Source organism: Polyergus mexicanus, unplaced genomic scaffold (assembly GCF_030449975.1).
Source record: "Polyergus mexicanus isolate NDT 795.1 unplaced genomic scaffold, iyPolMexi1.0 SCAF_9, whole genome shotgun sequence".
NCBI lineage: Eukaryota > Metazoa > Arthropoda > Insecta > Hymenoptera > Formicidae > Polyergus > Polyergus mexicanus.
In genome coordinates this window covers 8541835-8569618 of record NW_027223329.1, presented here as the reverse complement: position 1 = coordinate 8569618, position 27784 = coordinate 8541835, and the positions used below count along the sequence as shown (strand labels likewise).

General features: G+C 35.7%; 6 protein-coding genes across 14 annotated transcripts; 3 read left to right on the top strand and 3 right to left on the bottom strand.

Moving 5' to 3' along the window:
- Nucleotides 1-718: 718 nt before the first annotated feature.
- Nucleotides 719-12448, bottom strand: Nclb (no child left behind). 4 transcript variants are annotated; one of them, XM_070302346.1, is made up of 14 exons: nucleotides 12257-12448; nucleotides 12065-12165; nucleotides 11777-11905; nucleotides 11523-11708; nucleotides 11210-11367; nucleotides 10775-11132; nucleotides 10558-10681; nucleotides 10280-10471; nucleotides 9878-10206; nucleotides 9284-9603; nucleotides 4536-5110; nucleotides 3550-4434; nucleotides 3317-3438; nucleotides 719-3070 (listed from the first exon to the last, which is right to left on the bottom strand). In XM_070302346.1, the coding sequence occupies exons 3-14, from the start codon at nucleotides 11849-11851 to the stop codon at nucleotides 1562-1564; spliced, it is 4833 nt and encodes a 1610-aa protein (XP_070158447.1). In that variant the 5' UTR covers nucleotides 11852-11905; nucleotides 12065-12165; nucleotides 12257-12448; the 3' UTR covers nucleotides 719-1561. The 4 variants fall into 4 exon arrangements, with proteins under 4 accessions (XP_070158447.1, XP_070158445.1, XP_070158446.1 ...); XM_070302344.1 differs by lacking the exon at nucleotides 12065-12165; XM_070302345.1 differs by lacking the exon at nucleotides 12065-12165 and having other exon boundaries at nucleotides 3559-4434.
- LOC138936725 (uncharacterized) lies at nucleotides 6396-8166 on the top strand. The gene is made up of 3 exons (XM_070302349.1): nucleotides 6396-6509; nucleotides 6835-6934; nucleotides 7673-8166. The coding sequence occupies exons 1-3, from the start codon at nucleotides 6437-6439 to the stop codon at nucleotides 7785-7787; spliced, it is 288 nt and encodes a 95-aa protein (XP_070158450.1). The 5' UTR covers nucleotides 6396-6436; the 3' UTR covers nucleotides 7788-8166.
- Nucleotides 12449-13188: 740 nt separating the features above from the next.
- Nucleotides 13189-17061, top strand: Rybp (ring and YY1 binding protein). 2 transcript variants are annotated; one of them, XM_070301483.1, is made up of 3 exons: nucleotides 13189-13977; nucleotides 14442-14907; nucleotides 15095-17061. In XM_070301483.1, the coding sequence occupies exons 2-3, from the start codon at nucleotides 14731-14733 to the stop codon at nucleotides 15443-15445; spliced, it is 528 nt and encodes a 175-aa protein (XP_070157584.1). In that variant the 5' UTR covers nucleotides 13189-13977; nucleotides 14442-14730; the 3' UTR covers nucleotides 15446-17061. The 2 variants fall into 2 exon arrangements, with proteins under 2 accessions (XP_070157584.1, XP_070157585.1); XM_070301484.1 differs by lacking the exon at nucleotides 13189-13977 and adding an exon at nucleotides 14018-14215.
- Nucleotides 17062-17333: 272 nt separating this feature from the next.
- LOC138936243 (periodic tryptophan protein 1 homolog) lies at nucleotides 17334-19961 on the bottom strand. Its single transcript, XM_070301481.1, has 10 exons — nucleotides 19717-19961; nucleotides 19576-19634; nucleotides 19380-19498; nucleotides 19117-19293; nucleotides 18935-19042; nucleotides 18653-18827; nucleotides 18408-18566; nucleotides 18237-18345; nucleotides 18080-18170; nucleotides 17334-17970 (listed from the first exon to the last, which is right to left on the bottom strand). Exons 1-10 carry the CDS (start codon nucleotides 19777-19779, stop codon nucleotides 17582-17584), a joined length of 1449 nt encoding a protein of 482 aa, XP_070157582.1. The 5' UTR covers nucleotides 19780-19961; the 3' UTR covers nucleotides 17334-17581.
- A 69-nt stretch (nucleotides 19962-20030) lies between these two features.
- On the top strand, nucleotides 20031-23984 carry LOC138936123 (uncharacterized). 2 transcript variants are annotated; one of them, XM_070301239.1, is made up of 10 exons: nucleotides 20031-20074; nucleotides 20414-20670; nucleotides 20751-21078; nucleotides 21151-21382; nucleotides 21493-21590; nucleotides 21662-21853; nucleotides 21934-22061; nucleotides 22149-22350; nucleotides 22435-22709; nucleotides 22786-23984. In XM_070301239.1, the coding sequence occupies exons 3-10, from the start codon at nucleotides 20839-20841 to the stop codon at nucleotides 22976-22978; spliced, it is 1560 nt and encodes a 519-aa protein (XP_070157340.1). In that variant the 5' UTR covers nucleotides 20031-20074; nucleotides 20414-20670; nucleotides 20751-20838; the 3' UTR covers nucleotides 22979-23984. The 2 variants fall into 2 exon arrangements, with proteins under 2 accessions (XP_070157340.1, XP_070157339.1); XM_070301238.1 differs by lacking the exon at nucleotides 20031-20074 and adding an exon at nucleotides 20233-20311.
- On the bottom strand, nucleotides 22998-27479 carry LOC138936119 (myosin ID heavy chain). 4 transcript variants are annotated; one of them, XM_070301230.1, is made up of 13 exons: nucleotides 27380-27479; nucleotides 27027-27274; nucleotides 26610-26942; nucleotides 26273-26537; nucleotides 25873-26133; nucleotides 25554-25789; nucleotides 25248-25424; nucleotides 24964-25163; nucleotides 24748-24893; nucleotides 24475-24669; nucleotides 23712-24235; nucleotides 23381-23644; nucleotides 22998-23293 (listed from the first exon to the last, which is right to left on the bottom strand). In XM_070301230.1, exons 1-12 carry the CDS (start codon nucleotides 27411-27413, stop codon nucleotides 23402-23404), a joined length of 2862 nt encoding a protein of 953 aa, XP_070157331.1. In that variant the 5' UTR covers nucleotides 27414-27479; the 3' UTR covers nucleotides 22998-23293; nucleotides 23381-23401. The 4 variants fall into 4 exon arrangements, with proteins under 4 accessions (XP_070157331.1, XP_070157330.1, XP_070157332.1 ...); XM_070301232.1 differs by having other exon boundaries at nucleotides 22999-23497; nucleotides 23561-23644; XM_070301229.1 differs by having other exon boundaries at nucleotides 22998-23644.
- Between the last annotated feature and the right edge of the window lie 305 nt (nucleotides 27480-27784).

The following is a 27784-nucleotide window of genomic DNA, read 5'->3' as shown; positions in this document are numbered from 1 at the left end:
TTATTATTGGTCCTCTTTCAAGTATGCACAGAATTCAAAGATATTGTATTTCGATACTGTCATGATTGTAGAATAATTACTTTTTAGAATTGGGATTTAATTTGCGGAATGTAACTTTGATTGCGATTAAGTACTGTGTACAACAAGTTGTGTAATTGTTATTTGTAAATTATTGTAATATTTATAGTAACCTTTTTTGTATTTTATATTTAATACGAATGAGATAAACAAAGAAATGTGAATTTGCAGAAGTATTAATACATTAGTTCATCTCAAATATTACGTCATAAATTAAACGCGTAATTCTTTGATAACGACGTTTAAAAGCATAATGACGTTAGCAAACATAATATACAATAAATATAATTTACATCTTATTCTTGCAACGAAATATTATATATATATATATATATATATATATATAATTTGTGTATTTATCGAGAACATCTATTAAATCGAGTTTGTTTAAAAATGTTCTGCTCCGCACACGATGCATACAATGATTGATACTTTCCAATTGAGTAATTACTCTGATCTCCGAAATATATTTTTATGCAAAAAAATGATTTTATTTGTATTTTAACAAATAAAATTTATTTTATTTATCTTAACAAAAATTTATGAAACTTCGAATTATATACGATATTTAAGATCAGCATTATCTAGGATTAAAAGGATTATGGAGACTGGATTGTCCATCACTGAATTATACGAGAGATCATCGAATAAATTTTATTACACTAACAATAAAATATGACTCATTAGGATGATATATACATGACATAAATCACAAGCGCGCGCGGGGTGAATTTATTCACGTGATGAAGAAGAACGATAGTACAGAGAAAAATATACATCTACTGCACGAATAAGGTGAGATTTTCACTTAATTACGATGTGAGTGTAAACTAATTATGTTCGTTGTGTATCGAATAAATGTTAAGAATTGAAATACTTGTACATTTTATTGCAATCTTCGTCGACAAATAAGATAGGACGATCTATAATGTGATATGTGTAAAAAAAAGAATAATTCAGATCTGGCTAGTAAAATAATAAATACAGCCGAGAAACAAAATTATCCATTTCTCACGAATTGCACGCTACCCATTTTTTATCGATATAGGCTTTTTCATATTATAGAACAATTTTGTGAGAGACGTAACAAAATATAAATAAAAAAAAAATATATATACATACATGCCTCTAAGCCACAAGTCTATTTAGTGTATTAAAATAGTATGCACGAATATTTCACCAATTAAAGCGAATAAAATAGTTGAAGATATAAAATATAATTATACATATGTTTATCTAATTTCGATTTTTTCCCAATAAAATCGAATATTATGTCATGTTAAAGATTGAAGAGATTTTAGTGTGTGTTGGATGAATTAATATCATGTAAATTAAGTGTTTAATCAAATGCGTGAAAAGTAATTACAAAAGATATATATATATTTTATTATTTCTTCAGTTTCCTAGATGTATGTGTATGCATATATAAACTTTTGTGGCTGAGCATATAGGAAATCTCATAGGTATTTATTTCAAAAAAAATTTAATCATCTTGAAAAAGACTCAACGGATCCTCGACGATCTTCTCAGCCGTTTTCTTCAAGTCCCTTGTGACCAATTTCTTCATGGCCGGTCTTGAACTCGGCGCGCTTATCGTCATTTTCATCTTCGAGTCTGTCGACATAGATGACTGCTTGCCGAAGATATGATCGTCGTTGTCATCGTCCTCATCATCTGACGCAAACAAGGACTTGACAATTTTCTTAGGAACAACTTTTCTCGCAGCGAAAAGATCGATATCGTCATCGATCTTTCCGGCAGAAGGAAAGGCGTTGCACGCCACGTCACCAAAGATATCTTTCAGATTCGAGTTCTTGGCTTGAGAATCGGCGTCATCGTGTTTGGGCTCCGAGAACGATGTGCTGTCCGATTTCTGTGATTGGCCGGACGATTCGACAAACAGACTGGAATCGTCGTCATCGTCGTCGTCGAAAATGTTCTTCTTTCGTCCAGCTTGAACAGGATTTAATTTTTGACTGTCTTGCTTTGTTTTGCCAGATGCGCTGTCGAAAAGACTACCGTCTTCGTTATGTACATCATCATCGTCGTTAAAGAGACCGATCTTTGTGTCTTGCAGCGGTTTTTTCACCGTTTTCTTTAACGGCGCCGCGGAAAACAGGTCGCCGCCCGCATTATCGTCCGCAAATAGATCCAGGGTCTTCTTTTTGCTCGGCTCGCTCGATTTTCTTGTTAAGCCATTAAAAAACAAACTATCGTCCGATTCGGAAAACAGCAATCCTTTGCTTTTCTCCGGCGACGGCGTCTTCGTGACGAATGCGAACAACTGACTAGGATCCTTCAGTGGATCGTGGCTGCTGTCGCGCAGAGGATCGCTCGGCTCTTCGCTGGATTTTCTACTCACTTCATCTCGCTCTTCGTTGAATGTACGCTTATCATCCGTCTTCTTCAAGGTATCCGATTTGGTATTGACATCCGATCCCGTTAATTCGCTAGAATCTTGTTTAGGACTTTTCTTATTCTCCGCGTTCATATCGATATCGACGATCTTTCTTATCACAGTATCGATTAGAGGTTTGACAGCAATGGGTGTTCTGTCAGGCTGTCCGTCGTCAATCGGCGAAAGTATCGGTGCCCTACCGAACAACGTATCCTCCCTTTGCGGATCTTCCGGCAGATCTGGCGGCACATCAAACAGATCTTCTTCGTCAGTGGATGGCGACAATAGAGTGTTCTTGTTCACACTCATCGAGCTCTCCTTGCTAATGCTACCTAGCTCGGACTTGTCGTCTGTGGAAGAAGGATCGAGTATCGAGCGTTGAGCATTGTTGGTGGTCAAACGATCAGCTGCGCTAATTGCCAAAGCAGCGGATAAATCTTTGGTAGACGATAAGGTACTAGTGTGACTTTCGTCCAAAGAGTTATCGTTATCTGCGTTGTCGACCGTATCGAAATCAATGCCGCTATGTCGCAATGCGGATTTCCGGGCGTGCCGGCTCTGAGGACGGCGTTTTGCTTGAATCCTTACTCGGCTCTAAAAAGTAAAATTAACGCGATAATAATGAAGATAAAGATATAAATTATTCATAATATCCTGAATAAAGAGGCGCGTCTTTATTAGTATTAGTAAAAATAAAATAGGTTAAAAAAAAAAATACTTTAAAATTCCATTGAATGTTAAAAGCTACTCTTCTTCCTTTTATTCCAAGAACCTTTCGTGAAATATTGTGCAAAACTTAACGAATAAATAAATTCGTTTATATTTCAATTTAATAAGTACCTTTGACGCGATAGTAGACAATGTTTCTACTTGAGCCAGATCGTCGAAGTTTATAGCCACTTCCACATTGCTGATGGTGGAGATTGTTGTTGAATAAGAAGATTCCTTGCACGCGCTACCTTCTGTAAAAATTCGGTGAAAAAAATTCAATCTTTTAATTAATTTAATAAATATTCAAAACGCAAAACATTAAAATTACATTACAAGTAGATATCTTGTTAAACGATAATCACCCGACATACTAGGAGGTGAAACGTATCCACTGACACCCTGATCTCCATTGTCTCTATCCATGATATCTTCGTCTTCATCCGTCTTGTCCTCACTTTTCTTCCATAATGGCGGTGCATCCATTGGCGAAAGTATTTTCAAATCGCCCATCTTTCCCATTAGATTCTTTATTTTACCAGACACCGATTTTCGGTGAACTTGTTGGCCGTTCTGTTCTTCGGATGGCGGTGAAGAAGTCGTCCGAATGTTCAATGTTTTTGGCGGTGAATTCTTCTTTGTCCTGCCATCTTCGTCAGTTTTGGAGGACGTTTCTCCGACTTCAGCTTTATTCTTTTCCTCGTTTATATCACTCTTTGCGACGATATTTTTGGATTCTATAGTCGTTTTGATATCACGATTTAAATTTGAAAATTCTGAATCTTTATTTTGCTCAGAAAGTTTCTGCACCTTCTCGATGATATCTTTCTTGACTTTTTCTTTGAATTCAGGTTTCGATCGATAGTCCTCGCGCGGCATTGCGTCTTTTTTGCCGAACAGATCGTCGTAATCGTCATTCTCAAACAGAAGACTATGGGTTTTCGTCGCTTTCGAAAACAATTCACCCATATAATCCAAAGAATCGTCCTTGCTCTTCTTTTCAACTTCCAGACTAGAAACATTTTTGGAGACGTCGATTTTTGGTTCAACTGATGCGTTTTTCTCCATCGAGGAGCGTCTCTTATCGTTCACCTTGATTGACAGAAACAAATCATCCTCGTCCTCGAAGAGAACATCAGTCTTATGGTCGCTCTTCGGTTTCATTGGTTTCGCGCCGCTGAACAAGTCGCCGTCATCATCGTCGTCGAAAAGATTGATCCTCTTGGACTCCATCTTGTTTTGTAAATTATCTAGCAATTTACAATTAGAAAAAAAAACAATGAAATCTTAACGTGTCAAAATAAAATGTCATTCGAAGAATCATAGGAATCAAAATATGCTCTATATTTACCGACGTTATTGCTTTTCGACGTTGCTGAATATTGTTCCCGGCCGCGACTATCGAATAAATTGTTCGAAGCCGCTCTTGATTTTGATGCCACGTCGAATATATCGATGTCCGGTGCGTCCTTACTGCCGAATATATTATCGTCGTCGAACAGACCGCCACTCTTCGGAGTTGCCTTCGTCGTCTTGTCGCTTGACGATACCGCGGCGAGAAAATCCGTACTCTTTTGCGATCTGGAACCAGAGCTCGCGGCAGAAAAGAGCTCGTCGCCGGAATCGGAATCGTCAAAGAGCAACGAGATCTTCGATTTTGGCGCTCGTTTCGAGTCTGACTTAGTGGGCAACGGCAGCGGTCCGAAAAAACCGTCGTTCTCGAACACGTCGTCCTGCAGCAAAGACGAGTTGTCCGGCTGCTCCTGTCGTGATTGCTGTTGTTGATTATTGCTGTTGCTGTTACCGTTCGCCGGGTTGGCGGGATAGCGCGTTTGCGCCGCGAAAAGGCTGTCACTGGTAACACGTTCGCGGTAGATCTCCTCGGATTTGAGCCTCGTCGAGCTCATCTCCGGCTGGAAGTTCATCCTGAGGAAAGAAGAAGATTGATTATTAATCAATTACCTTGCAAACCGCTGAACGAAAACGGTAAATATTTATCTTTCAACTAGAATCAGAGAAATAAATATAAGATATAAATAATAATAATAATAAAAATATAATTTAATAAGCCTACCTGAGATTATATTGGGAAGCGTCATATAAAATTTTATCTTATATGTATATAAAAGCAATAGATCGGTATTAGTGCGGTGTGCGATCAAATCTCTCGCTACATTGGTAAAATAAAAGTATTCGCGCCAATGAAAATTCATTTTAACTTAAAAATTCGTTGTCCAAACTCTAGCAATGATCGAGTATCGCGATAAATAATGATCTATGACCTACATAGATATACCATGATATTATTTGATATTAAGAATAATATGCACGATACACATATTGCGAATGATTGATGAAGCATCTCTATAAAATAAGTAATTTTATCGCGGAATAATTTAATTCTACTTTTTAAAGCAAACTATTTTGCAGATATTTAATTTAGTTGATTAGTCTAGTGATCTGTATATTTATAAGTCATTCCGACTTCTCACGTCACTCCTTCGACAAGATTAGAAAAAAAGACTAGGATTCAATTATGTAAATATTGTATTAGCTTAATAGATTCTCGCTAAAAATTGTCTTATAAATATAGATAATTAATTAATTCTGTTTGTCGATTAAGCACTTGACACAATTCCCGAATATGTTTTTGACTCAAAACAATGTAATGCTAGCACTTGTTTTTTTGTCGTAAAAATAAGATACAATATATATATAAAATATGTAAAAATCCTCGTCGCGTCTCTCTATAACTTAAATGTAATCCAGGAAAGATCAACTAATTAATTCTTGCCTTCATTATATGTCAAGACAAGCCGAATACTCGATTATGCATCCAATTAATAGAAATCGAAAAAGAATCCTCCTTTTTACAACAACCTTTTTATAAACATCCGCGAATTATAATTGACGTTTAACACGTTGTTTGAAACAAAGCGCGATAGACAAGCTCAGCGATGACAAGAATGGCACTGTAACATGCTCGGATAAATCATCATTTGCTGGCGTTATTTCATTGATTTGACACTGTCTTTCCTTTTTTTTCTCTTATCCTGTTGCTATGTCTCCGCGCGCGCAATAATACGCATTTCGCATCAGCGCCGGAGATGGGATACGAGAGATGTTCTCTTAAAGGTCACACAATGTTGTATACGAAAGGAAGGAGGAGCGATATATAAGAGCTAGACGAGTATTATAGTCTGATTGTTGATTCTCCCCTTTCTGATACCTTTCTAAGCAAAGAAGAAGACGATGAAGGATCGTCTGGTCCGTTGCGCGATCTTGTTGATGGTATGCATGTTCACGCACGCTGTGCATTTGCCAGGTAAGTTTGGCGTAATTTGGCGATTAGAAGAATATATTTCTGAAAGGAGGAGATGCAGATATCGCGAAATTGTAAACACGTTGTAGAACGGCTTATGATCTTGTTAACAATTACATATATTGAAAGCGAGACTCGTGTCTTTTGAACGCCTTTAAACACGAGGTCCTCGCGTTCTTATTTCGATGACAGATTATATATCTTGGGCGCAAACTAATTATTTAATTAGTTTAATAAACTAATTAAATAATTATCCCAAAAACGAATGCTAGGGTTAATGATACTTCCAGCGCATGAATGAAATTTCTCTACGATTTTATTTACGTAGAAGGCTGTCCGTTTAAAGGCGAGACTCTAAGTGTGGGTCAACATATTCGACAATGTTCACGGATCACTTGTCACGCGGAGGGTAAAATGACAATTCTCGGGTGAGTCCAAGTCTTATTTATCAAATTAATCCTACTTAAAATATTTCCTCGCTACATCTGATGCAGCTGATACGAGATTTCGTATTCCAAAAAAAAATATCTTTAATTATACTTGATTAATACTTGATGCTTTCGATTGTTTAATTTTCTATTCAAAACAGCCGGTGATTACATAAGAATCTTTTGATAACCGGTCCTTCGAGCTGCAATGCAAATCGATTTTTACGGAATGTGCAATAATGATAATTAATACACAATTGATCATCCAAATTCTAAATTTAGAAAAAAAAAACAATTGGGAAAGTCTGTTTGAGATTTTGATTAAATAATGTCGTTTCTTGTGTAACATTGAATGATTAATTTATCAACGCTTTCGAATCCGCAAAATCAGTTATGAGAAAGAATTATTTATAGTTTCACATATATAACATTTCCACTCTATTTGCGACGTAGAGAAAGTACATAATTTCTGGAGCACGATACATTTTCCAACAAATCAAAGAGACTATGGCTTACTTTAGTTATACTGCAACAAGACAATACTCTATGAAAAGAGAGAAATATCTTGTTTTATTTAACATTTACAAATTTCACATCTTTCTCTTCTGTAGCACATAGATTCGATATAATAATACTCTTGGTATTTCTATTCAATAATAAAAAAAAATTTTCTCAACAAAATTTTACTTTGATCGTTGAATTTCGGCAATACTAAATTATTATTTTGTTTCTTTCTAGATGTCCCTTAGCCCACTGTCCGGAAGGGAAGCAAGTGGATTATCGCGACACGGACTTCAGCAAGCCTTATCCAGATTGCTGCGAAAGACCGATTTGTAAGGAGGAAAAGTCCTAAAAGAATTAGGACACTTTCTATACCAAATATTTCCGCAAAATAAAAATATCCCTCATCTGAATCTAAAAAAACGCAAGATCTATCACTTTCTTCACTTGCCTGTTATTTATCGAAACTGAATATAAATCCAGATGTCTTACGCACGCGATAACGCCAAAACCGAATTTATCTACTTGCGTCCTGGTGCTTCTCGTCGCTCATACTATTTTTAGTTTGCATCACCGTCGCACTTCACGATTCTTTACATGCGATTCCTGTGCGCGACGAGAAAATGCAAAAATATTCTCCTCTCTCTTCACTCACTCATATATTCCGCAGAGCTAAATAAAAAATTAAAAAACTCAAATAAATGCCATTTTCGTCCGAATCCTCGCTTGCCTGTAAAATTTCGTGAAATTAAAGAGAAGCTGTATAGCGTCTTTGAAAGAAAAAAGAAAATGTTCTTTTCTCGAAAAGAAAATATGATATTCATTTCGTGAATAAATTCGGCTTTAATTCAAATCAATTGAAAAGTATATCGACTTTACATCGTTTATATTTTCTCTACTTGCCTTCCATTTTTTCGGAGTTGACAGAGAGCAGTTTCTCGAGCAACAGTTTGCAGACTGATGTTCTGCAAAAAAGCTAAATATTCTTTTCCCTACAATCACTTCGGACCGAGTCACTAAAATTTTTGTACTCGGTCGTCGTCACATTCCTCGAGATTAGGCGATGACAGAGTCAACAACTGGCGATAGGCAATGCATATTCGGTCGTACTGAAGAAGCTCGCCTTGGACGCTCGCGCGGTATTTACTCGTCGCGCGGTAGCGCGCGTAATAGAACGTAACGTAAGGCGAGTGACTAATGTTTGGGTCATCGATTCAATGACACTGTAAAGTACTTGGCACGCGTGTAGATGTCGGGAGAGAAAGAAAAAGAAAAAATGGGCTGGCATGCAGATCCGATTTACCGGTACGAGGAGAACCAAGAGACTAGAATATCTAAATAAATATTCCTCGGAAATCAAATAGTTTCAGGTACGATTGACCTCGACGACGATTCTCATTCCGCATGTATTTTGGATGCAACGTTAGCGTCTGTGAATACGCAATAAAGCCGCGATCTCTTTGTTTTAGACGCTGACCTCGTCAAACGCCGATATCATGTGTCGTCGTATACGTTTCCGCAAAATGCAACTCGAGATTCTCAAATAATCTTTAGTTCAACATTTGATGCGCGTGATCGATGGTATGTGTATGTGCTCTATACATATATCTAATTATAGAGAGATAGAGTTTTAATATCTATGATTTAATTGAAAAATTTTTCGCGATAGCAATTACTTTAATATGTAATGCATTTATAGCGAATTGATTAATCAAGTTTCGTTTCAAATAAAGAAGAAACAATCCTTCAACGCAATTTTATCGAACGGAATATATTTAACTGAAAAAAATCTTTATAAAATGCTCTAGAAAATTATTAAAAAGAAAAGAAAAAAATATGACAACTTACCACAAACCCGACCCGACAGTGTTATCGATGCTAGGTTGCATATATATTCCGCTGCTGTTGTTGATGTTTTCGACGAGTACATTCTCGGCGGAATTTTCGGCAGGCGTGATCTGTAAACGGCGGTTCGCGATCGCAGTGTTATCACTTGAAATGTCTCTCTCTGCGGACGCTGGCTCGGCGTTGCTTTTTGTCGCACTATCACAATTTCCTGACACATCGCTATCGGACGACGAGCCGGATGATTCCTGCCGTCGTTGCATTATTCGACTCGACAGTTTGCTCTCGATGTCCGACGATAAAACATTGCCGAATATCGATTCCTGCAATTTATTTTAATCTCTTAGTCAAGTATATGTTGATTTTATTGTGATATATAATTGCAAATTTAGTTTTTTTTAATCATCAGTGTAATAATGTAAAAATATTAATATATAATTAAGATTTTTTATGTAAAAAAATATAACGTGTATCTTTGGAAATTAAAATTAATTAAATTCAATTGCAAAAAGATTTATATTCTGAAAAGTTATATTATTCATATGTAGATATCAATAATGTCAAAAAGATTGCGTACAAATCATACCGACAGCTTACTTTTTTATTCGACTCCTGAATCGTATTTGTAGAAGTATTCCCAGTTTTATGAGATTCCTTCTTGGGGCTTTCGAACAGATTCGCAACATCGTTTTCATCATCGTTAAACAGACCCGAAGCGTTGATATTGGATTCCGGCGTGCTGGTGGCGATGTTACCGGTAGTCCTCATGACGTTCAAGAATCCCTTTGCTGCGGGGCGAATATTATCACCGATAGTAGGTTCTTTCGTGCGTTTCTTGATGATATTCCTCGATGAGAAAATATCTGAGTCTTCGTCTGAATCGGCATCGGCAAATAGATCATCGATTGCCGATTTTGGCTTCGTTGCTGAAAGCACGGACGAATTAAAAAAAAAATTAATCTATTATGAAATAGATTTCATAAAAATGAAAATACTTACAAACTATATTAATCGGTGGGGGTACGTCAATACTGGGTGGTATAATATTGTTACTCTTGTAAGATTTAATCGACTTCTCCTTCCACAGATTTGCGGACACCTGATCATCAAAAAGACCCTTCTTGTTGCTAAACAAATTATCTGAACTATCGTTAAATACATTTTCATCCTTCTCCGATGTAAATAAATCACCTGATAAAGAGATTATTGTCAAACTGTGTAAATATTCATAATTTTTATTTTATTTATTTGTGATAAAGATTGTGAAATGCGTGTACTTTTAAATCGATTGATCGACGATTCATTGGCTTCATCCACAACGACAGGATTCTGCGCTTGGCGAACAGTGCCTAATCGTTTGGTCAACTCTTCTGCAAAACTGGGCTCCGTTTCATTAGATGTCTGCAATAGAAAACAATATATAAACTCGGCTGAAAAGTTTTAAAAGGTAAAAATATAGTAGAGAAATTTTTTCATATATAATCCATCGATTACCTTTGATACATTATTAGGTGTGACGGACTCCGAGGCAGAATTTATATTATTCTGAGAAATTATATCCGCCTTGTTGTTGATGTAAGATACATTACTTGAATCATTATAGTTGTCCGAATCGCTAGAGGACGATGACAATCTCGCTATATTTATATCCGGATTATGTCGACTGTTAAACATCTTTTGTACACTCGCGTCCTCCTTTTCGCTTTCCGATTCTTCCCTTTCTTCGTCGGCTTGTTCGGATTCGCTGCTGCTGCTCTCTAAACCTATTTTATTCGATGCCATCCATTTGTCGGATCCAATAACGTATGGTAGGGGTCGATCTTGGTAAGGATCATTGGGCCCAACAATGACACTGTAAACCGATTATATTTTTGAATGATGAAAATTTCATATATATGACAATGAAAATAATAACATCTAATAATATACCTGAATACTACTGCACTGGCTTCATCTTCCTCTTCACTGTCGCTACAAGCTACATCCATTACTTTGTACTTTTCATCCATTATATTTAAACCTTGCTTAACACTCTCACTTATGCTGGCTAGGAGATTCTCTGGTACTAAATCCTGAGTATTCACATTCTCATGAAAATTAAGAAAAATTAATTTTATTTGGATGATTTGTCACAGATATTTATCGAAGAATAGTATTTATCATAAAGTAAAATATCGTAAAGTATATTACATATTAAAATATATTAAAAAATATTAATTCCTTGAAACATACATATACTTACTTCTTGCTTCTCAGAATTTTCCTTAATTTCTATGTCATCTTCCTGAACACGACTTTCAATAAATTGAGTATTGGCCAAAGCCAAAGATGTATTGGTAACATTGTCCACTAATATCCCTGTTTCTTTTAATTGTGTCGTTAATGTGTCTAGAGCAGCTTGAGTTTTGTCGGCTCTAGACATCAGATTCTAGAATTTTGTACAAAATAAAAATGTTTGTGTGCCATCGAGTATAAACGTCGCAAAATAAACTATACCTCAGAAAATTGTTGAAGATGCTTGAGAAGTCCAACATCACCCGCCAGACTCCATTCCCTCCTCTTTTTCCTCATCTCTTCCGTGGTCCAGGGATAATCCCATGATTTGTCTATGCCGTTCGACGGTTCCTGTCACAATGAAATAATCGATCAAAAAATATTTCATTCCGTTCATTTCATATTACAATCAAAAATCTAAAAAAAGAAAAAAACAACCATTACCAAATACTGAATGCAATATGTATCAACAAGTACATATATATACTGATATATTAATATCAAACTTACAATTCAATTAGAGAAAAAAGACGATTTTTCGATAAAAATTGTGCAAGTAAAAAGAGAAACTACGCAATCGGGCAGAATCGATATCGAATTGAATATAATTTCTGAAAATCACATATAACAAGTTCCTTTATTTATACCTGCTAACCTATAAGCGAGAGCAAATGTCATCGTTTATTGATACATTTCACTCACCATATCGAGCAACTTGTGCCCGCGTCCAATACACGGAGAAAGCGACCAAACTTTCCCTCCAACGATCACATTTAAACAGATTAGCGAAAGAAAACTATGCTTGAACTCTCCTTATCAAAATTCGTATTGTACGAGAGAAAAAAAAAATAGAGATACTCCCGCACTGCGAGCGGATTATCGGAGTAATGTGAGCGCTGTCAGAAGTCGGCGCCAAGGCCGGATGATAATCTCATTATATATAAACACATCTCCATCTTACGATATTACATATATATATATATATTGCATATACAGCGTGAATGTAAACAATAATATCTCTTTCTCGTCCGTGACATAAAGAAAAAGAAAATATATATACACAGTGATTTTTATTATTATTATACAATATATATATATATATATATATACAGATATTTTATTATGTATTACATATAAAATACAATAATACGCAGACATTTTTTATTACACATTATATATATACATATCGGGTATCGAACGCAATCCCTTTCGTTGTTACACTATATAATATTACACATTATAAGTAAATAACGCCTTTTCTTATCTCTTTCTGAATAAATCGTAAAAAGATAAGAAGTACAAATAAAATTTATCCTCGGTGTCGCTGTTCAAATAAAAAAAGAAGAGAAATGAAACATTCGATTTATCTAATCGTTAATAATATATGTGCGTATATATACCTGTGAATCGCCGCGTCGAGGAATGGGGGGGGGGGGAGGGACGAGGCATTATTTTGTTCCGCGTTCCGAGGAAAACGCGATGGAACGAACGGAAACGGAACGAGAGCGGCGCGGCCGTCGACGGAGCCGCGCGCAATCGTCTTCCCCCCTCCCCCCGCCCCGCCGCCGGATTGTTTGTCAATATTCTCCTCCTCCTCCTCCTCCTCCTTCTCCATCTCCACCATCTCCTCTTAGCCGTCTCGGGTACGCGTTTCGAGTACGCCTCCGTCGCTCGCCAGCACGGTCGTCAGCGACCTCGGCTGGCAGCAGTAACAGCGACACAGAACGGCGTGAACAAGTTCACCTTCCTCGCTTCTCTCTCTTTCTATCTATATATATATATATATATATATATCTCTCTCTCGGAACCCCCGCGATTTTTCCGCTCGTCGTCGTCGACCGACGCTGGAATGCGCGAACGAATCCTGCGAACACTCGTCGTGTGCGTGTAGTAATACACACACGCGCGCGCGCGCGCGCACATACATATCATATACGTATATGCACATGCATCCATATATGCGCGACAATGCGTCGACCGAGTCCATCTGTTTCCCCGTTGAGAGGATGCGTTGTCGTCCCGTAACCGCATCACCGGCGTGACTCCGGAATCGAAGTCGTTCGCTCTGGAGGAAACAAGCGCCGAGATAGCGCGGAGTATTTCCTCTTGGCAGAAGCGTGACGGACTTGCGACAGGAGAGGCGCCGTTTCGAATAACGAATTCGGCATCGGACACGCGCCGATTCCGCTCTGGTGCATAATACATATCGGACGAGAGTGCGTCCAAGTTGATGCGGAGCGGCAATTTATTGGGACGTTACGCTCTGTTCGGGAAGCGAGATTTTCTTGGTGGAATAAAATATAAAAAGATCTCGTGACATATAATCGTGCGACGACTTCAACGGGAGGAGCAAGAAGCGTCCCGTGTGCGCGATCGGTGCGTGCGATCGAATTCGCTATCAGTGAACGTCAAGTGTAAATAATGTGAGTTGTCGCCCTAGACAGATGATGAGGTCAATTTCGTATTGATAAATAAAGACAATGACGCGTCGATTGTTCAATTGTTAAAGTCGGAGCCTCTCGAAGGAATTCATGAATTTTCTTTGTGCGGTTTTGTGGAAACTTAAACTTGTTTAAAATTTAATTACATTTTTCATTAGTTAAATAAATTTAGAGAAAAATAATTATTTCTTTCGGAAGAGATGCTTGTTACATTTTCAAGGTATTTATTAATTTTATTTCTTCAGGCTCTCCTGATTTCATTGAACAATCAATCTGTATATGTATCGATAAAATGCTGATGCCTCTATGAGAACGATACACTTATTATTAAATATATGTAGAACAACTACAATTATTTATACATATATATTACAAATATATATTTTAAATATAAATTTGTAATATTGCTAATTCTGTATTACATAATGAGATGTTTTCTGTTGCAGATACACTGGAAGAAAATGTGTAATGTCAGAGTGATACAACGTAGAGACATAGGTGGCCAATACGGAGCAATCGAGTATAACAGACTCTTGTGTATCTCGCTTAGTTGATGTATGGAACACTGTCTTAGATATTCGTCTAGCACTTTTATTGCATATCCTTAGTCTCGCTCTGTCGAAAAATATCCAGTGTTCATAAAATCGCAAAATTTAATGAGGCCGAAGGTGCCTCAAAAGAGGGGAAACTTTCTCTTGAGAAGGTACAGCGTTCTACGATTGACTGCAACGAACAATGAACCATTCGGGAAGCGGAAAACGTCAGGCGAAGGTTTTGGAAGAAAATTATTGGGACTGCAGTGTCTGCACTTTTAGGAATACAGCGGAAGCATTTAAGTGCCTCATGTGTGACGTCCGCAAAGGAACCTCTACGCGGAAACCCCGCATAAACCCCCAATTAGTAGCTCAACAGGTCAGTTTGTAATAACGTTTTGTAACATTAATATATTACATTTACTTTCAAAATAATTTTTATATATACATATGTATTTTATCTGATTTCAAATATCTTCTATTTTTTTTAATCTTCTTTCCATTGTTACTTCAAAATCATTGCAGATATTAGTATAATTAATCAACTTGTAATATGATTTGTATAGGTTGCGCAGCAACAATATGTGCCGCTTTTAAAACCAGGCAAGAAAGAAGGGAGTGGTGGTGTTGGTGGCGGTGGCGGTGGCGGTAGCACGACCAGCGGCGTCAAGGAGAAGGAACGCAAGATGGACAAACCGAGGCGTAAAAATAGGCATCCGCCGCGTCTAAAAAATATCGACCGTAGTACCGCGCAAACAAACGAAGTGACAGTCAACAATGTTACCGTCACTATCACGGAATACAAGCCCAAGGTGAAGAAGGGCTCGGACCAATCGAGCAACGCTAGCTCCGAGGGCGGAAGCCAGCACGATTCCAGTCAGGACTCGAGAAACCTCGATGTAGGAACCGACGCCTAGTTCAATGTGCTAATGTTACATATGTGTACGAATTATTCTAAATAATATATTGTACGACGTATGTATATCAATCTTTATGGTCAACTGTCATCATCCTTTAGACCAAAAACGACCATTATTGACTCTCACTTCTCGCTCGTTTGTTGTATGCGTCGCCAGATTATCTGAACCCAATGAGGTCAGACATTTTATGCTATCAATGGAAAATATTATTGACTATAAATGATTTGTATATCACTATTTAACAGTGAAAGAAAAACAAGAATATATGCATTGTATATCACACCGATTTGATTGTTTGCGCGAAGTGAACGGATTGAATAATTCGCGTTGCTCTCCTTCGCGTCGTTAGCGAAAAAATTGTACTTAAAAACGCTTACCTTACCGATATCGATTTATTATTTTTTAATATTTATTGAACTTATTTAATATGTCTATCAATGTGACATAGATTCTAGATTTATAAATGTAAAAAGAAAAGAAAAAAAAGCAAATTGTAAATATCTGACTCAACATTATCAGTCAAAAATGGAATTTCCTGAGTCATTGCTGACATAATAATGTCCTCGACTGTCATTGAATTTTTACGAGACCACTGTCATATTATATTTGAAATTCGTTAACTAATGTCACAGTCAATGATTGTGTATTATTGATTTTGCTTACAATAATTACCAGCGTTACTGGCGTTGGTACACATATGTATCTTTTATCCCATTCCAGTTTATCTAAATTTCCACCGAGTACATATATTTCATGTCTCCTTGATTAATTTATTGCGTTTTTCATTTCGTACAATTGGATTTGTTAGCTGATTACGTCTGAAAACATTTAATGTTTCTGAAAATGTACAGATTTAATATCAATTTTCAACAATGTAATATATACTCGTATTTCGTACTGAATATCTAAAAAAACTACGCTTCCTGAAAAAAATTATTTAAAATGACATCTTATTTCTAGCAAATAAGTGATTTAAAATTGTAAAATAAAAACGCGTTACATCAATTACTTAGAAATGCAGATATATATGTGCAGACATAAAAAAAGAGCTTTGAACATCATCATATTTGTGTAACTGCCCGAAAAAGAAATCGCTCGTAACAGCGAAGTTTTGTTACATTTATTCAAAATTAAATTGCAGTTGCAAGGACCATGGGAAAAATTTACAAACATATAAAATAGAAAGGGAAGAGTTGTGTAAGAAAATTGTTAATATTAATAGTTATATGCCACCGTGATTATTGTAATACGATTCTGCATTAAGAAATGAAAGTAATATAGGACTTTGTCAGTATCCGATTAAGAGATATAATTAATAGACGAATCCGAACATTGTGTATACTCAAGTGACGAATAATATTCATCTAAAAATGCATTGTAAAAAGAATTTTCACAATTGCTCTCCCTCCCCCCTGGCCCACTTGTTTTGAATTCTTAACTAAACAAATCACAAGAGTTGCATAAAAATTTTAGTTCTTGCAGATATCTAATTATTAGATAATCAGATAAGTACCACAGATAATAATAAAAATCGTGATCATTTTCACAAAGAGAAATATGCAACAAATGATATTTTTACAAATTTGTAGAATCATATAAGCTGCTTTATTAGTTTCCATCTAATACATGTAACCTGCTTGTCTCTGTATGATGCAACTTTATGTATTTTAAATGGAACATGAAAGAATTCAAAGTAGAATGTATTTTCAAATTTGTACTAAATTTTTAAATTTTATACAATGTTTTTAAATGCATCTCATTTTGTAGTACCTCCAAGAAATTAAATAAATGTTCTTGTCCGTACATTATTATATACATAACATCATAAATCAAGAATTTATTTCATTGAAAATAATTTCTTTTAATAAATACGTGAGCTCTATATAATGTTACATTGTTAACTCATACCGTACAATACGAAAATTTGATCAATAGTCGAATAAAACTGTCAGTTTTACAAAACGTAATATTCTTGAGAAATTATCATCAGGTTAACATTATATTGTTAACAGGAAAACAATAAATCATATGTTTTGAGAAAGAACACAAGCATGTTTTAATAATTGGCTATCTTATCAAATATATATATATATACATATATAAATCTTAATATGCTATATATAGAGATATATCTTAAGTTTCCTCTTTCTCTTTTTTAATTTGCACACTTGATGATTCCAGATTTTCAATTTCCATATCTTCCATGTCGTTGGCGACATCCATTATCTCCTGTTTGAATTCCATTACCGAATTTGACGCGACACGTCCCGCATCCGCAAATCTCTCTCGCACTGTAGGAATCTCTCTGAGATCTAGCATTTTAATATTGTTCGCTTTATTATCCCCACCAACGACAAATATGAATCCATTATCCGGATTTGACGCGAGACATTGAATAGCACCTAAATTATTCGACCGTTCCGATATAAGAATAGGAACTGTTTGGTCGAGAAGATCCCATATCTTCATTATACCGTCGTTTGAACAAGTAACTAACAGACCTGATGTGCTAAGAGAAAGACCTGCAAAGAATATTAGATGGATATATTAGATAAGAATTATGGAACTTAGAAGAAACTATATATATAAAGCAAATTTATTTTTTTTATAAAATAAAAAGAAATTATCTACCTGTAACTTCTTTTTCATGAGCCTTGATTTGCCATAAAGGCTTGTCTCCTCTTACATCAAAGTATTCTATATAACCGTTATCTGTGCTGGCCTGCAAACAAATACAATCATTATGGGTATAAAGAAAATTGATATTAGAGACATCTATAAAACGTACAATGCAATAATTTGGATCATAATGATTCCACAACACCCTCTCCACTTCTCCTGATACCTCCCAGCTTTGTACAAGTGTTTCCTCTTTGCAATCGAATAATCTTACTAATCTAAAAGGAAATTACATGTAGATGTTTATCTAGAAAATATTTATAACAATGATCAAACATACTTGTCTGCACATCCTGTCAATAATCGATGGGTTTCCTGTGGATGCCACTTCAACGCTTGTATTTTCTCATTAAACGAATCTAGTTTAGTCACGGGCTTACAATTTTCCAAGTCCCATAATAAGACTGTTTGGTCGACCGAACCGCTAGCAAGCACATGCCTGAAACGAGATGTCCATCTCTCAGTAGTTTTTATTATAAGGTCATGTATTTCATTAAATGTATTTGTTGAAATTTAAAAACTAACATATAATTCTGGTTCCATGCTATGTCTAGAACTGCATCCCTATGGCCAACGCGCTTTTTCTTCTTCTTTTTACTCGGTTTACAGCCTAATTTATAGGCTGGCTCTAAACAATCTATCAAATCTAAGTCCCATACCTCAATTATGGGAGTCATATTGCCAATTGCACATAAATTACCTGTAAAAAGAAATTAAATTTATAATTAAAAATCAATAAATATTTATAATTTAAATATTTATCATGCTTCATTAATGTGTGTACGATATTATACTGTTACTACTCACCTGGTTTTGTATCTGCAAAGTCATAATTTAGCCATTCTATACATAATGGAAATGAAGGTAATAATATATCATGATGGCAATAAAAAGATCCTTCCCTTTCGTTATATACTGCAAATTGTCATAAATTATCAAATCTATATAAAATTATCTACCTTCAAAATATTTAATATTTTTATACAAACCATGTACTTCCAAGATGCTAGCATCTCCTTCAACATGGCCAATCAGCACCAGATTATCATCAGCCTTAATAATGTCATCCTCTTTTTCTGAATCTTCATCATCATTTGTTATAAAAGGATCTTTTCCATCTACTTCAAAGCTGGCTAAAGTGGTAAGGTTGCAATACATATCGCCATCTGCAAAACCAAAATAAACATTATTATTTAATTAATTATAAATGTAATTACAAACATAAGTCAGTATCTTTAATTTTTTCTCTTACTTTCATCATCATAAGCTTGAAAGTTGTATTCATCAATGCCAGCTGCGAGAGACTCTTCTGTATTTTTTATATTCGATTTTGTATTCGAGGAACTTGCCTCTTCATCAGAATCTTCATCTCTGTAAAAAGAGAGAGTTGTAAATAATTTTCTCAATAAATAAATATAACTTATATCAGATATTATTTTATTACATACTCTAAAGCGGATTGTGTCTCTTTTATAATTTGTTCGAGCTCGTCGGCCTTTAATTCAACCTAAATAATCACGCAAAATATACAATAACATTTTTACATTGACAATTGAGGTAACCTAGAGACATAATTGGACCATACTAACCCTTTCAGGAACGGCTGCGGCGACTCCTCTTCTCACCCACGTGATACAGGGTATAACATTCATTTTCTTTGAAAATTTTTATCAAATTTTTGAAATATTATTTAAAACGAAACTCATCGAGTCTTTTCGTCTGTTTTCACAAAACTTAAAGTTAGGTTAGGTTATGCGACAGCTCACTCCGCACGCACGTGGTTTTGCATGCGGGTGCATTGCGTTCGAAAATCTATTCATCGAGTAGAGTAGTATTTGATTGGTCAGAACAAAGACGTCAGGATGCAAATATTCGGCGAATCGCATACTCTCTAAAAACCTCTCTAAAAACCAGCTATATTATTAAGGGAATATAATTTGACAAGAGGTAAAATAAAATGAAATAAATCGTCAATTTAAATTTTGCGGCTAAATTTATGGTATTTATGATGCTAACATTCATCTTTTTTTGACTTATAATCCCCTATTCGCATACTTCCTATCGAAGTACATTGCTCCTAATAATTCCGGCGATTTTTCAAAGATACATATCGAAGGAAGCGCATTCCAACTCTCGCTATCATCCTCAAGTTAGATAGATTGCTTGTCGCAGTATTATTTTATCGTATGTGTATATATTTAATGTAGATCTTTTTTCCAGTGTTCCATTTTTAGATTTTAATATATCGACAATTAATAATGAAACATTTATATATTCATTCAACAGGAAATCTAGTAATTCATTGACGGGAGTCTCCCGCGCTTGACTACTTGTCGGCTACCAATCAGTACGCGTTCAACAGCATTCGTCGTATTACGATAATAATTTCGACAGAGAAACACGAAATTAAGAGAACGCAGTTAAAAAATATATTCAAGCTCAACATTTTTTTTATTAATGTCATTATTGACATTAATTGCTGCGAAAAATTAAAGCTAGAATAACTTTATTCATACATGAAAATACGACATCGCGTGTTACGAGTATGTAGATGTACACAGTATATAATATTATGTTGCACATTCAGTTTATATAGTTTGTAAACATTACTCCACTTTGATAGCTAATGCCAAGATTTTATCGACGTGTTTGTACATGGTAAACGTGACGCGAAATCCAGTTGTTATATCGACATTGAGAACGTGTAGATCATGAAAGAGATGTTGGCAAATCAAACTACTATGGGATACAGTAATTCTTTTATCAATGCTAACAATAAAGATGCGAGCACCAGTAGTATTACAAGTGATAATAATTCAAGGAGATATGCCATGCTTAGTACCGAATGGATCTCTACCATCAGTGAGGAATTGGGTATGCATCCATTGCCAGATCCACTGTTAAAAAGATTAGCCGAAGATGCTTCTTATCGCTTGAGAGAAGTTCTACATGTAAGCAAATAATACATTTTCCTATTTGTACATTATGATATAATTGTAACGTTATTCATCTTGGAATTTCAGAAATGTGTTACAAGACTAAAACATAGTAAAAGAAGACGCCTAACATCTATGGATGTAAATGCGGTCATCACTAACTTGTGTGACGCAGATCCGATTCTTGGTGCACCAGAATCCATGCCAGAGTATCATACAGAAGCTAAGGTGTATGTGCCTAACGAATCTGTCATTAATCTTGCTCACCAAATAAACAACCCGTCGAATTTCTCTCAAACTAATGTGCCATTTCTGCAAGGTAGACTCTTCAAAAGTTTATACTATTTTTGTATCCTTCTCTTGCTTTCAATTTTTTAATTTGTACATTCCATGAAATATATATATATATATATCTCTTTTTTTCTATAGATAATGAAATATGCGACAAGAAGTTGACAGAAGCATGTGTCAATTATGCCAAACGTGCATTAAAAACTTTATTTAATGGCTCGCAGAAAACTTTTCAAGTATATGGAAATAAAAAGTGTTTTCTAATATTATTATAATTAGATAAATTTAACATTTTTGATATTTCTAGGTGCTGCTTAATGATTGCGCTACCAATGTACATTTAGGTAATGAGGGAGTCATAGATAAATTGATATCTATCGCTAGATCTACGTTGATCTTAAATAATGCACAATATACCCGCGTTTCTACACGTACCTGCGAGCTCATAATTGCCATTGCTAGCAACAGCGAAGCTGTCTATCCTTATCATCTAATATCAGTACTTAATCACAGAAAGATTACACATGTATGTGCATTTTTCTTGAATTCTTACAAATATTTTGATTTGTTTGTTTTCAGGTAGATAAAATGACCGACTTATTGCTAGAATTACTGCTGAGTCAGAGTTTTATACATCCGAATTTGGAAGTGCTCTTTAAAGAATGTGCACTCAAATTGATGCTTCGCTGGCCATCGATCGCCGACAAGTAAGACGAGAACTATAAAATATTCTTTCATTTTAAGAAATAAAAGATTGACTTTTCTGGACTGTGATTTGTTCGTGATGTTGACAGATATATACCAACGTTGCAGAGTGTTCTTTTAAAGAACGAAATAGATAGCGTGGATCATTATAAAAAGAGGATAATGGCAGTGGAATTGTTAGCGAGTCTCCAGCCACTTATATTTTTCCAACACGAGGCCGAACATACTCTTTCCATACAAAATATTTTGTATTATGCTTCATCTGGTTCGATTATTTGGGAGCAAATAGCTGTTAGTACTAGCTCTTATATTATTCTAATTCTGATACATATTGCGTTTGTACATTATCTATATCTATATTTATAATCGATATAGCTGGCTGTTTGCGCCCTCGTGAGATCGCAGGGTCATTCCTTGGATCTTACTTCTTTGCTCGAACATTACGGAGATTCATTATTACCTTATTTACCCGCTAATGATGACAATGATACAAGAGGGAGAAGTAATAAGAAGATTGGCACGTTGCCTATCATCATCAAAGGCAAGATGAAGTATGTTAAAATCAGGCCGTTACTTAACAACAGAACATTGTGGGATCGACAGACCGCATTTCCAGATTCCACCCTGAGAGGACCGAGACGGGAGATAAGGTACACATCATATAAAATTAATGAGAGGACGTGAATGTATAAATTCGTATTTTATAATTTGAACGTATGGTTATAGATTTGCGTTTGCTGGTGGTCGTCCAGTTCCTCCAAGCAACTTGAGGCGTGTCAGTTTAAGAGCTAATTATCATATTCTGAGAAGCGATCTTCAAGCTACTCTTGCTCTAATCGCATCGCGCAGACTGCTCGTTGTTAAGGATAGAAAGAAAGGTCCCTATAATTTTTATAATTTGGCACATGTTTGTTTATAAATTAATATAAATTTCATTTATTCAAACATCATTATCAAAACATACATAATAAGTACTTTCATTGATTATTTCATCGTTTTATATTACATTAATCGTGATTCTTTTCGTTAACTACAAGTCTCTCAAAGTAATTATTGTTAGTCTCTCTTTTATGAAATTTCTGATGGGATTTTAGTTGCTAATCTATTTCGCAGCATCTCGTAAGCTTTTATCTCATAAATTTCTATTCTTTATGACGCGAGTTCCTGTTCACGTCATTCAAGATTCGTCACTCAAGAAAAATTTTGAAAATTTTTTGTTTTGTAAACTTTTTATCTAATTTTATTAACAAAAAAAATAATAAAAATTAGAAACTTATATATTCTTTCTATAAATTATATATAATGGTCTGTTAAATCTTACATATATTGTACAAATCTTGTTTTAAAGACAATCCTGTAGACCATGTGGTAGTTCCGTATGTACCAAACAATGCGAATTAGTTAAACACGTGAGACGGGTGTGTACTCTAACTGGTAGCTGTAAAATAATAATATTTTTTAATTTCTTAATTCTTTTTGTAATTTCAATTCCGATATTTACCCTTGCCGGACGACGTCGACTCAAAACTCCGTTTTTGTAGAATAACATAGAAATTCCATATCGTATAACGCGTACATCTTCTTTCTAAATCGAACTTTTTTTAATGAAAGAAAATAGAGACAAATTATATTACATTATTAATGTTACATACTTTGTTATAATCTCCAAGATTGTTCTCATGTCTGTTTTCCATATGAAGTCTATTGCTATTTGATCGCATGGACCTTGCATCTTGTGATTGAATATCAGTGAGTTGATTGTGTCTTATTGACAATTGTTTCCAAGTTGATCCAATATTTTTTATATTCATCGCTTTACTCACATTTTCTAACCAATGAATTATATATGCAGTTTTATTATACGATACGTTTGGCGGTATAAATGGAGGTTTTCCTTGTATAATGGAATAATCTGTTAATTGCATATCATATTTATTTTTTAATTGATTTTTTTTAGTCGACTCATTTTGAATATCGATATTAAATATTGCTTGATTATCACGAGTTGTGTTTCTTCTTGTATTTTGTCGCCAATATGTCTCTGCATAGACACATATTCCTATGGATATAATACGTTTACATTCCAGTTGAGAATTCTCGATCAACTTATTTTCAATATTAATCGTTTGAATATCATCAGCCGTGTTTCTTTTTATATTTTGTCGCCGATTATTCCCTGCACAGATACAAAATAAATTAGTTTGATTTTTTTTATCTATAATCTGCGATGTCATTTTCGTCATCGCCTTCCTAAGATGTGGAATTAAAATGTCTGTTCTATTAATGTTTAAGTTACCCGATCTATGCGTTCTTTTTATTTTCGACTGTTGCACGACACTTTTTTAACAACTTGCAGATTTTCTCCTGTTCTAAAATTTAACCAATTTAAAGACGATTACATAAAGAGATACTTGCTATATTTTATCCAGAAAGATTCTATTTTTCCGACACATTCAACATGAAGTCGCTTCCTAGCAGATTCTAATTGTAAAAAAGTATGCTCTGTCAAGAAGATGAAATGCTTCCCGTAATGTACCGATAAGTCATCATGATTCACCCTTAGACGAGAAGACTTCGATCTCTTGCGACTCACGCGAAAGTCGGAGGTTCCTGTAGAAAAGTAAATCAGTAAATATGCACACATTAAGCTTAATGCATTATAAAAATTGTTGAAACTTTTAGCCGTACGTTTGCAGCAATAGCGTTTGAAAAACTCTTTGTAGGTGAAGTGAATCGAATATTTACATCTAGCCAGAGGCAGAGCGTCGAGAATACCCGTATTAGCCAGTTGCCTGCGAAGTTTGTTTCGGTCCCACTCGCGATTATCAAGTCGCCTATAGATAATTAATTAATTTCTATTCAAAAATAAATTAGATCGTATGTTGTCGTTAAATATTATTATACCACGGTTTAATACAACGGACATAATGTGCGTCGCATTTGTTTAACTCTTGTATCAGCAAGTCCACGTTATGTCGCAGCTTGGAAAGCATCGTAGGTTTCTTGGCTTTTCCATTTTCGTAATGTAACTGACTCCGGTTAATTAAGCAATACAGAAATGTATTCTTACTCATGCCAAACGTTACAATTATCTCGTCCGGAATCTGTATCACGTTTTTAACATACATTCAAATTCATAACAACTTTTAGGATCATATGTGCAATCAGATCAAACGCATCGTCCATACCTTATCGATATTCTTGGAAAGCAGATCGTTAATGGAATATTCCACGGCATCGGAGTAATGTTGTATAACGAAATTTTCATTCCTCACTTTCAAAAATCGTTTTGTCTCGGGACAACCGTTGGCGCATATTTGCTGTATTAATGTGGACAAATCGCTTGGAACTGTTGACAAACATATCTATACAAAGATTCGGTTAATTATTTTATAAGATAATTTTATAAGATTATTTTATAGATAAATATATATTTCTTATTAGTAGTTCTTATTAAATATATATAGTCTAAAAATTTATTAGAAACACATTACGTCGTTGAGAGTAGTAAACAAGCGTTTCTCAATCATATTCAAGCGATTCTCATATAATCGCACGATCTCCGGCGGTTCCGCGTCCTCAATAAGATTTTCTTCTTGCAAAATTTTTTGACGAAATTCCAAATATTTTTCCATGAAATACCACTGCAATCTCTCGTTGACGTAATTAACGCAGAGTTGCTCGATACCGTTTGCATCGAAACATTCGAATCCGAAAACGTCCAATATCCCTGAAGAGCGAGAAGATTTATCATATCGGTATCAGTGTATCGATTTCGCCAATTTGGAATATTGAAGAGATTTCTGATGATACCTAATCGTTCGCTGAACAGACGGGTAGACAGGATCCCGTTTATAGAGTTGATCAGCCAGTGGAAAAGAAGATCGTACAAGTGGCGGATGATACTGCGAAGCCTGTAGCAGCAGGCATCCTCAGTGGTGAGATTACGTCGGCAAGCGGTGTGACGTTGCCAGGAACTTTGCGGATTTATCAGGGTGGATGTAAGTAGTTTGGTGATATCCTCCTTCTGGAGACCAGTTAGCTTGCATGTCTTCTCTAAGGCTTCCTTGGATTCTGCAAATCACGTAATATCACGTATTCTCCATCTAACTACTTCATTTTTTTTGCTCGGTTCAAGTCGTCGATGAAAGCATAAATGAATGTGAATGCGCGTGATTTTATAGTAGAAAGATTATATCAGTTATATATATACGTTGATCATCGGTATCAATCCTGCAATGATCGTCCTCTTGCGTAAACCGTATATTGTTCATATGGATGAGCAAAGAAAGAACTTGAAAGATATTTTTCTTTTGATCTTTCGTAAAATTTAGCATATCCATTGCCTTCAAAGTATCTTGAAATCCGTCGCGAAGCTCTTGTCCTTTCACAGAATCCAGATCGCTCGACATAAAATATCGCGTGTCCCTCGATAATCCAGTATCGGCGAACTCTATATCCGTCAACGCAGTCATCATCTGAAATACGTACGATCGCCTTAGTGAATCTTGAATAACGCAAGACATACCATACGGTTCGGCGAAAATCACCTGATAAAAAATCTGAAAATTGCAATGACCCATTGTAACTCTATTCCTCTCTAGAAGGTATGAGGATATCATCGCACCGCAAATGCTGCCCATCTTATATTCGAGCCACACGAGCTTCACGTGTCTCGAGCTGATCTCGTTTCTCTCGGTGGACGCCACCGTGAAGGCCGATATCAAACGGCAGGCGTCTGTGATTCTCTGCACGAAATCGCAGCAAGCTGCATCTCGTCCTCGATGCTTGTCGGCGAATGCATTTCGGGCGGTCAAAAATTCCAGCGCCTTCCACGCGTTGAAGGTCTTTCCTGTTCCAGTTTCACCGTTCAGGACGATCACCTTTACGAGAAATGTAGAAACGTTATTTTATCTGATGAGAAGATAAGGTGTGCACGAGGAGCGGTTCAAACTTCCTGGATTTACCTGGCTAGGCTTCCCGAGACCTTGAACTATTCTATAGTGTGCTCTGGCCGCCATGGCGAATATATGAGGTGCTAATTCCTTATGAGTTACATCGTAGACATTATCGTACAGATCGTTAACACGCGACAAGTCATAAATATCGTCAATGGAAATCTCATCGTTGGGATTGATCGCCAGGAGGAGGCTACCGACCCATGTGTAAATCTCACCTCGTTCGAAACGCTCCAGGAGATAATCTATAACTGGAACTTAAATTAGAGAAGAGATAATTCGATTCCGATTTGATAGAAGAGATATGCAAGGAACAAAAGACACGTTTTATCAAAGATATAAAATAGAAAATGCGCGTATACTATTCTCCTGCCAGACCGCACTCGAGTCGTCCATCACATCTCAAATGTAAGAGCAAACACGTCTCTGTAAACGCACAGCGTTGTAAACAGTCCCGGCAAAAATCTGTCCAATTGACACGTATCTTTGCGAATATATACATTCTGCTTATCGCTTATATATATCTATCTATACATATATATAGAGAGAGACTTATAAGTTACGCGAGACTTGTTGTGACACGCGTGTCACAGTTTGACAATACGAACTTCAAGCTTCCAAATCAAATTTACAAAATTGGAAAATGTATACAAATGCGTGCGCATTTAATCGCGAGCAACGCATGTCAAAGCATCATATATGTTATAAAACAATAACAGAACTCGGAGAGAACTTCACGAGAATTATTTCTTCGATGTGTAAAAGAA

Coding starts and splice junctions, on each gene's coding strand:
- LOC138936725 (XM_070302349.1), top strand. CDS start 6,437: ATGAAGGATCGTCTGGTCCGTTGCGCGATCTTGTTGATGGTATGCATG. Junction 6,510..6,834: donor GCACGCTGTGCATTTGCCAG/GTAAGTTTGGCG, acceptor TTATTTACGTAG/AAGGCTGTCCGTTTAAAGGC. Junction 6,935..7,672: donor GGTAAAATGACAATTCTCGG/GTGAGTCCAAGT, acceptor GTTTCTTTCTAG/ATGTCCCTTAGCCCACTGTC.
- Nclb (XM_070302344.1), bottom strand. Junction 10,472..10,557: donor GTCGATCAATCGATTTAAAA/GTACACGCATTT, acceptor TCTCTTTATCAG/GTGATTTATTTACATCGGAG. Junction 10,207..10,279: donor CCCACCGATTAATATAGTTT/GTAAGTATTTTC, acceptor CCGTGCTTTCAG/CAACGAAGCCAAAATCGGCA.
- Rybp (XM_070301483.1), top strand. CDS start 14,731: ATGAACCATTCGGGAAGCGGAAAACGTCAGGCGAAGGTTTTGGAAGAA. Junction 14,908..15,094: donor CCCAATTAGTAGCTCAACAG/GTCAGTTTGTAA, acceptor TGATTTGTATAG/GTTGCGCAGCAACAATATGT.
- LOC138936243 (XM_070301481.1), bottom strand. CDS start 19,779: ATGAATGTTATACCCTGTATCACGTGGGTGAGAAGAGGAGTCGCCGCA. Junction 18,567..18,652: donor GCATGGAACCAGAATTATAT/GTTAGTTTTTAA, acceptor ATCTCGTTTCAG/GCATGTGCTTGCTAGCGGTT. Junction 18,171..18,236: donor ATGATCCAAATTATTGCATT/GTACGTTTTATA, acceptor ATTTGTTTGCAG/GCCAGCACAGATAACGGTTA.
- LOC138936123 (XM_070301239.1), top strand. CDS start 20,839: ATGAAAGAGATGTTGGCAAATCAAACTACTATGGGATACAGTAATTCT. Junction 21,591..21,661: donor GCTCGCAGAAAACTTTTCAA/GTATATGGAAAT, acceptor TGATATTTCTAG/GTGCTGCTTAATGATTGCGC. Junction 22,710..22,785: donor GGACCGAGACGGGAGATAAG/GTACACATCATA, acceptor GTATGGTTATAG/ATTTGCGTTTGCTGGTGGTC.
- LOC138936119 (XM_070301229.1), bottom strand. CDS start 27,413: ATGGACGACTCGAGTGCGGTCTGGCAGGAGAATA. Junction 25,164..25,247: donor TTTCCAAGAATATCGATAAG/GTATGGACGATG, acceptor AACGTGATACAG/ATTCCGGACGAGATAATTGT. Junction 24,670..24,747: donor CAAACGCTATTGCTGCAAAC/GTACGGCTAAAA, acceptor ACTTTTCTACAG/GAACCTCCGACTTTCGCGTG.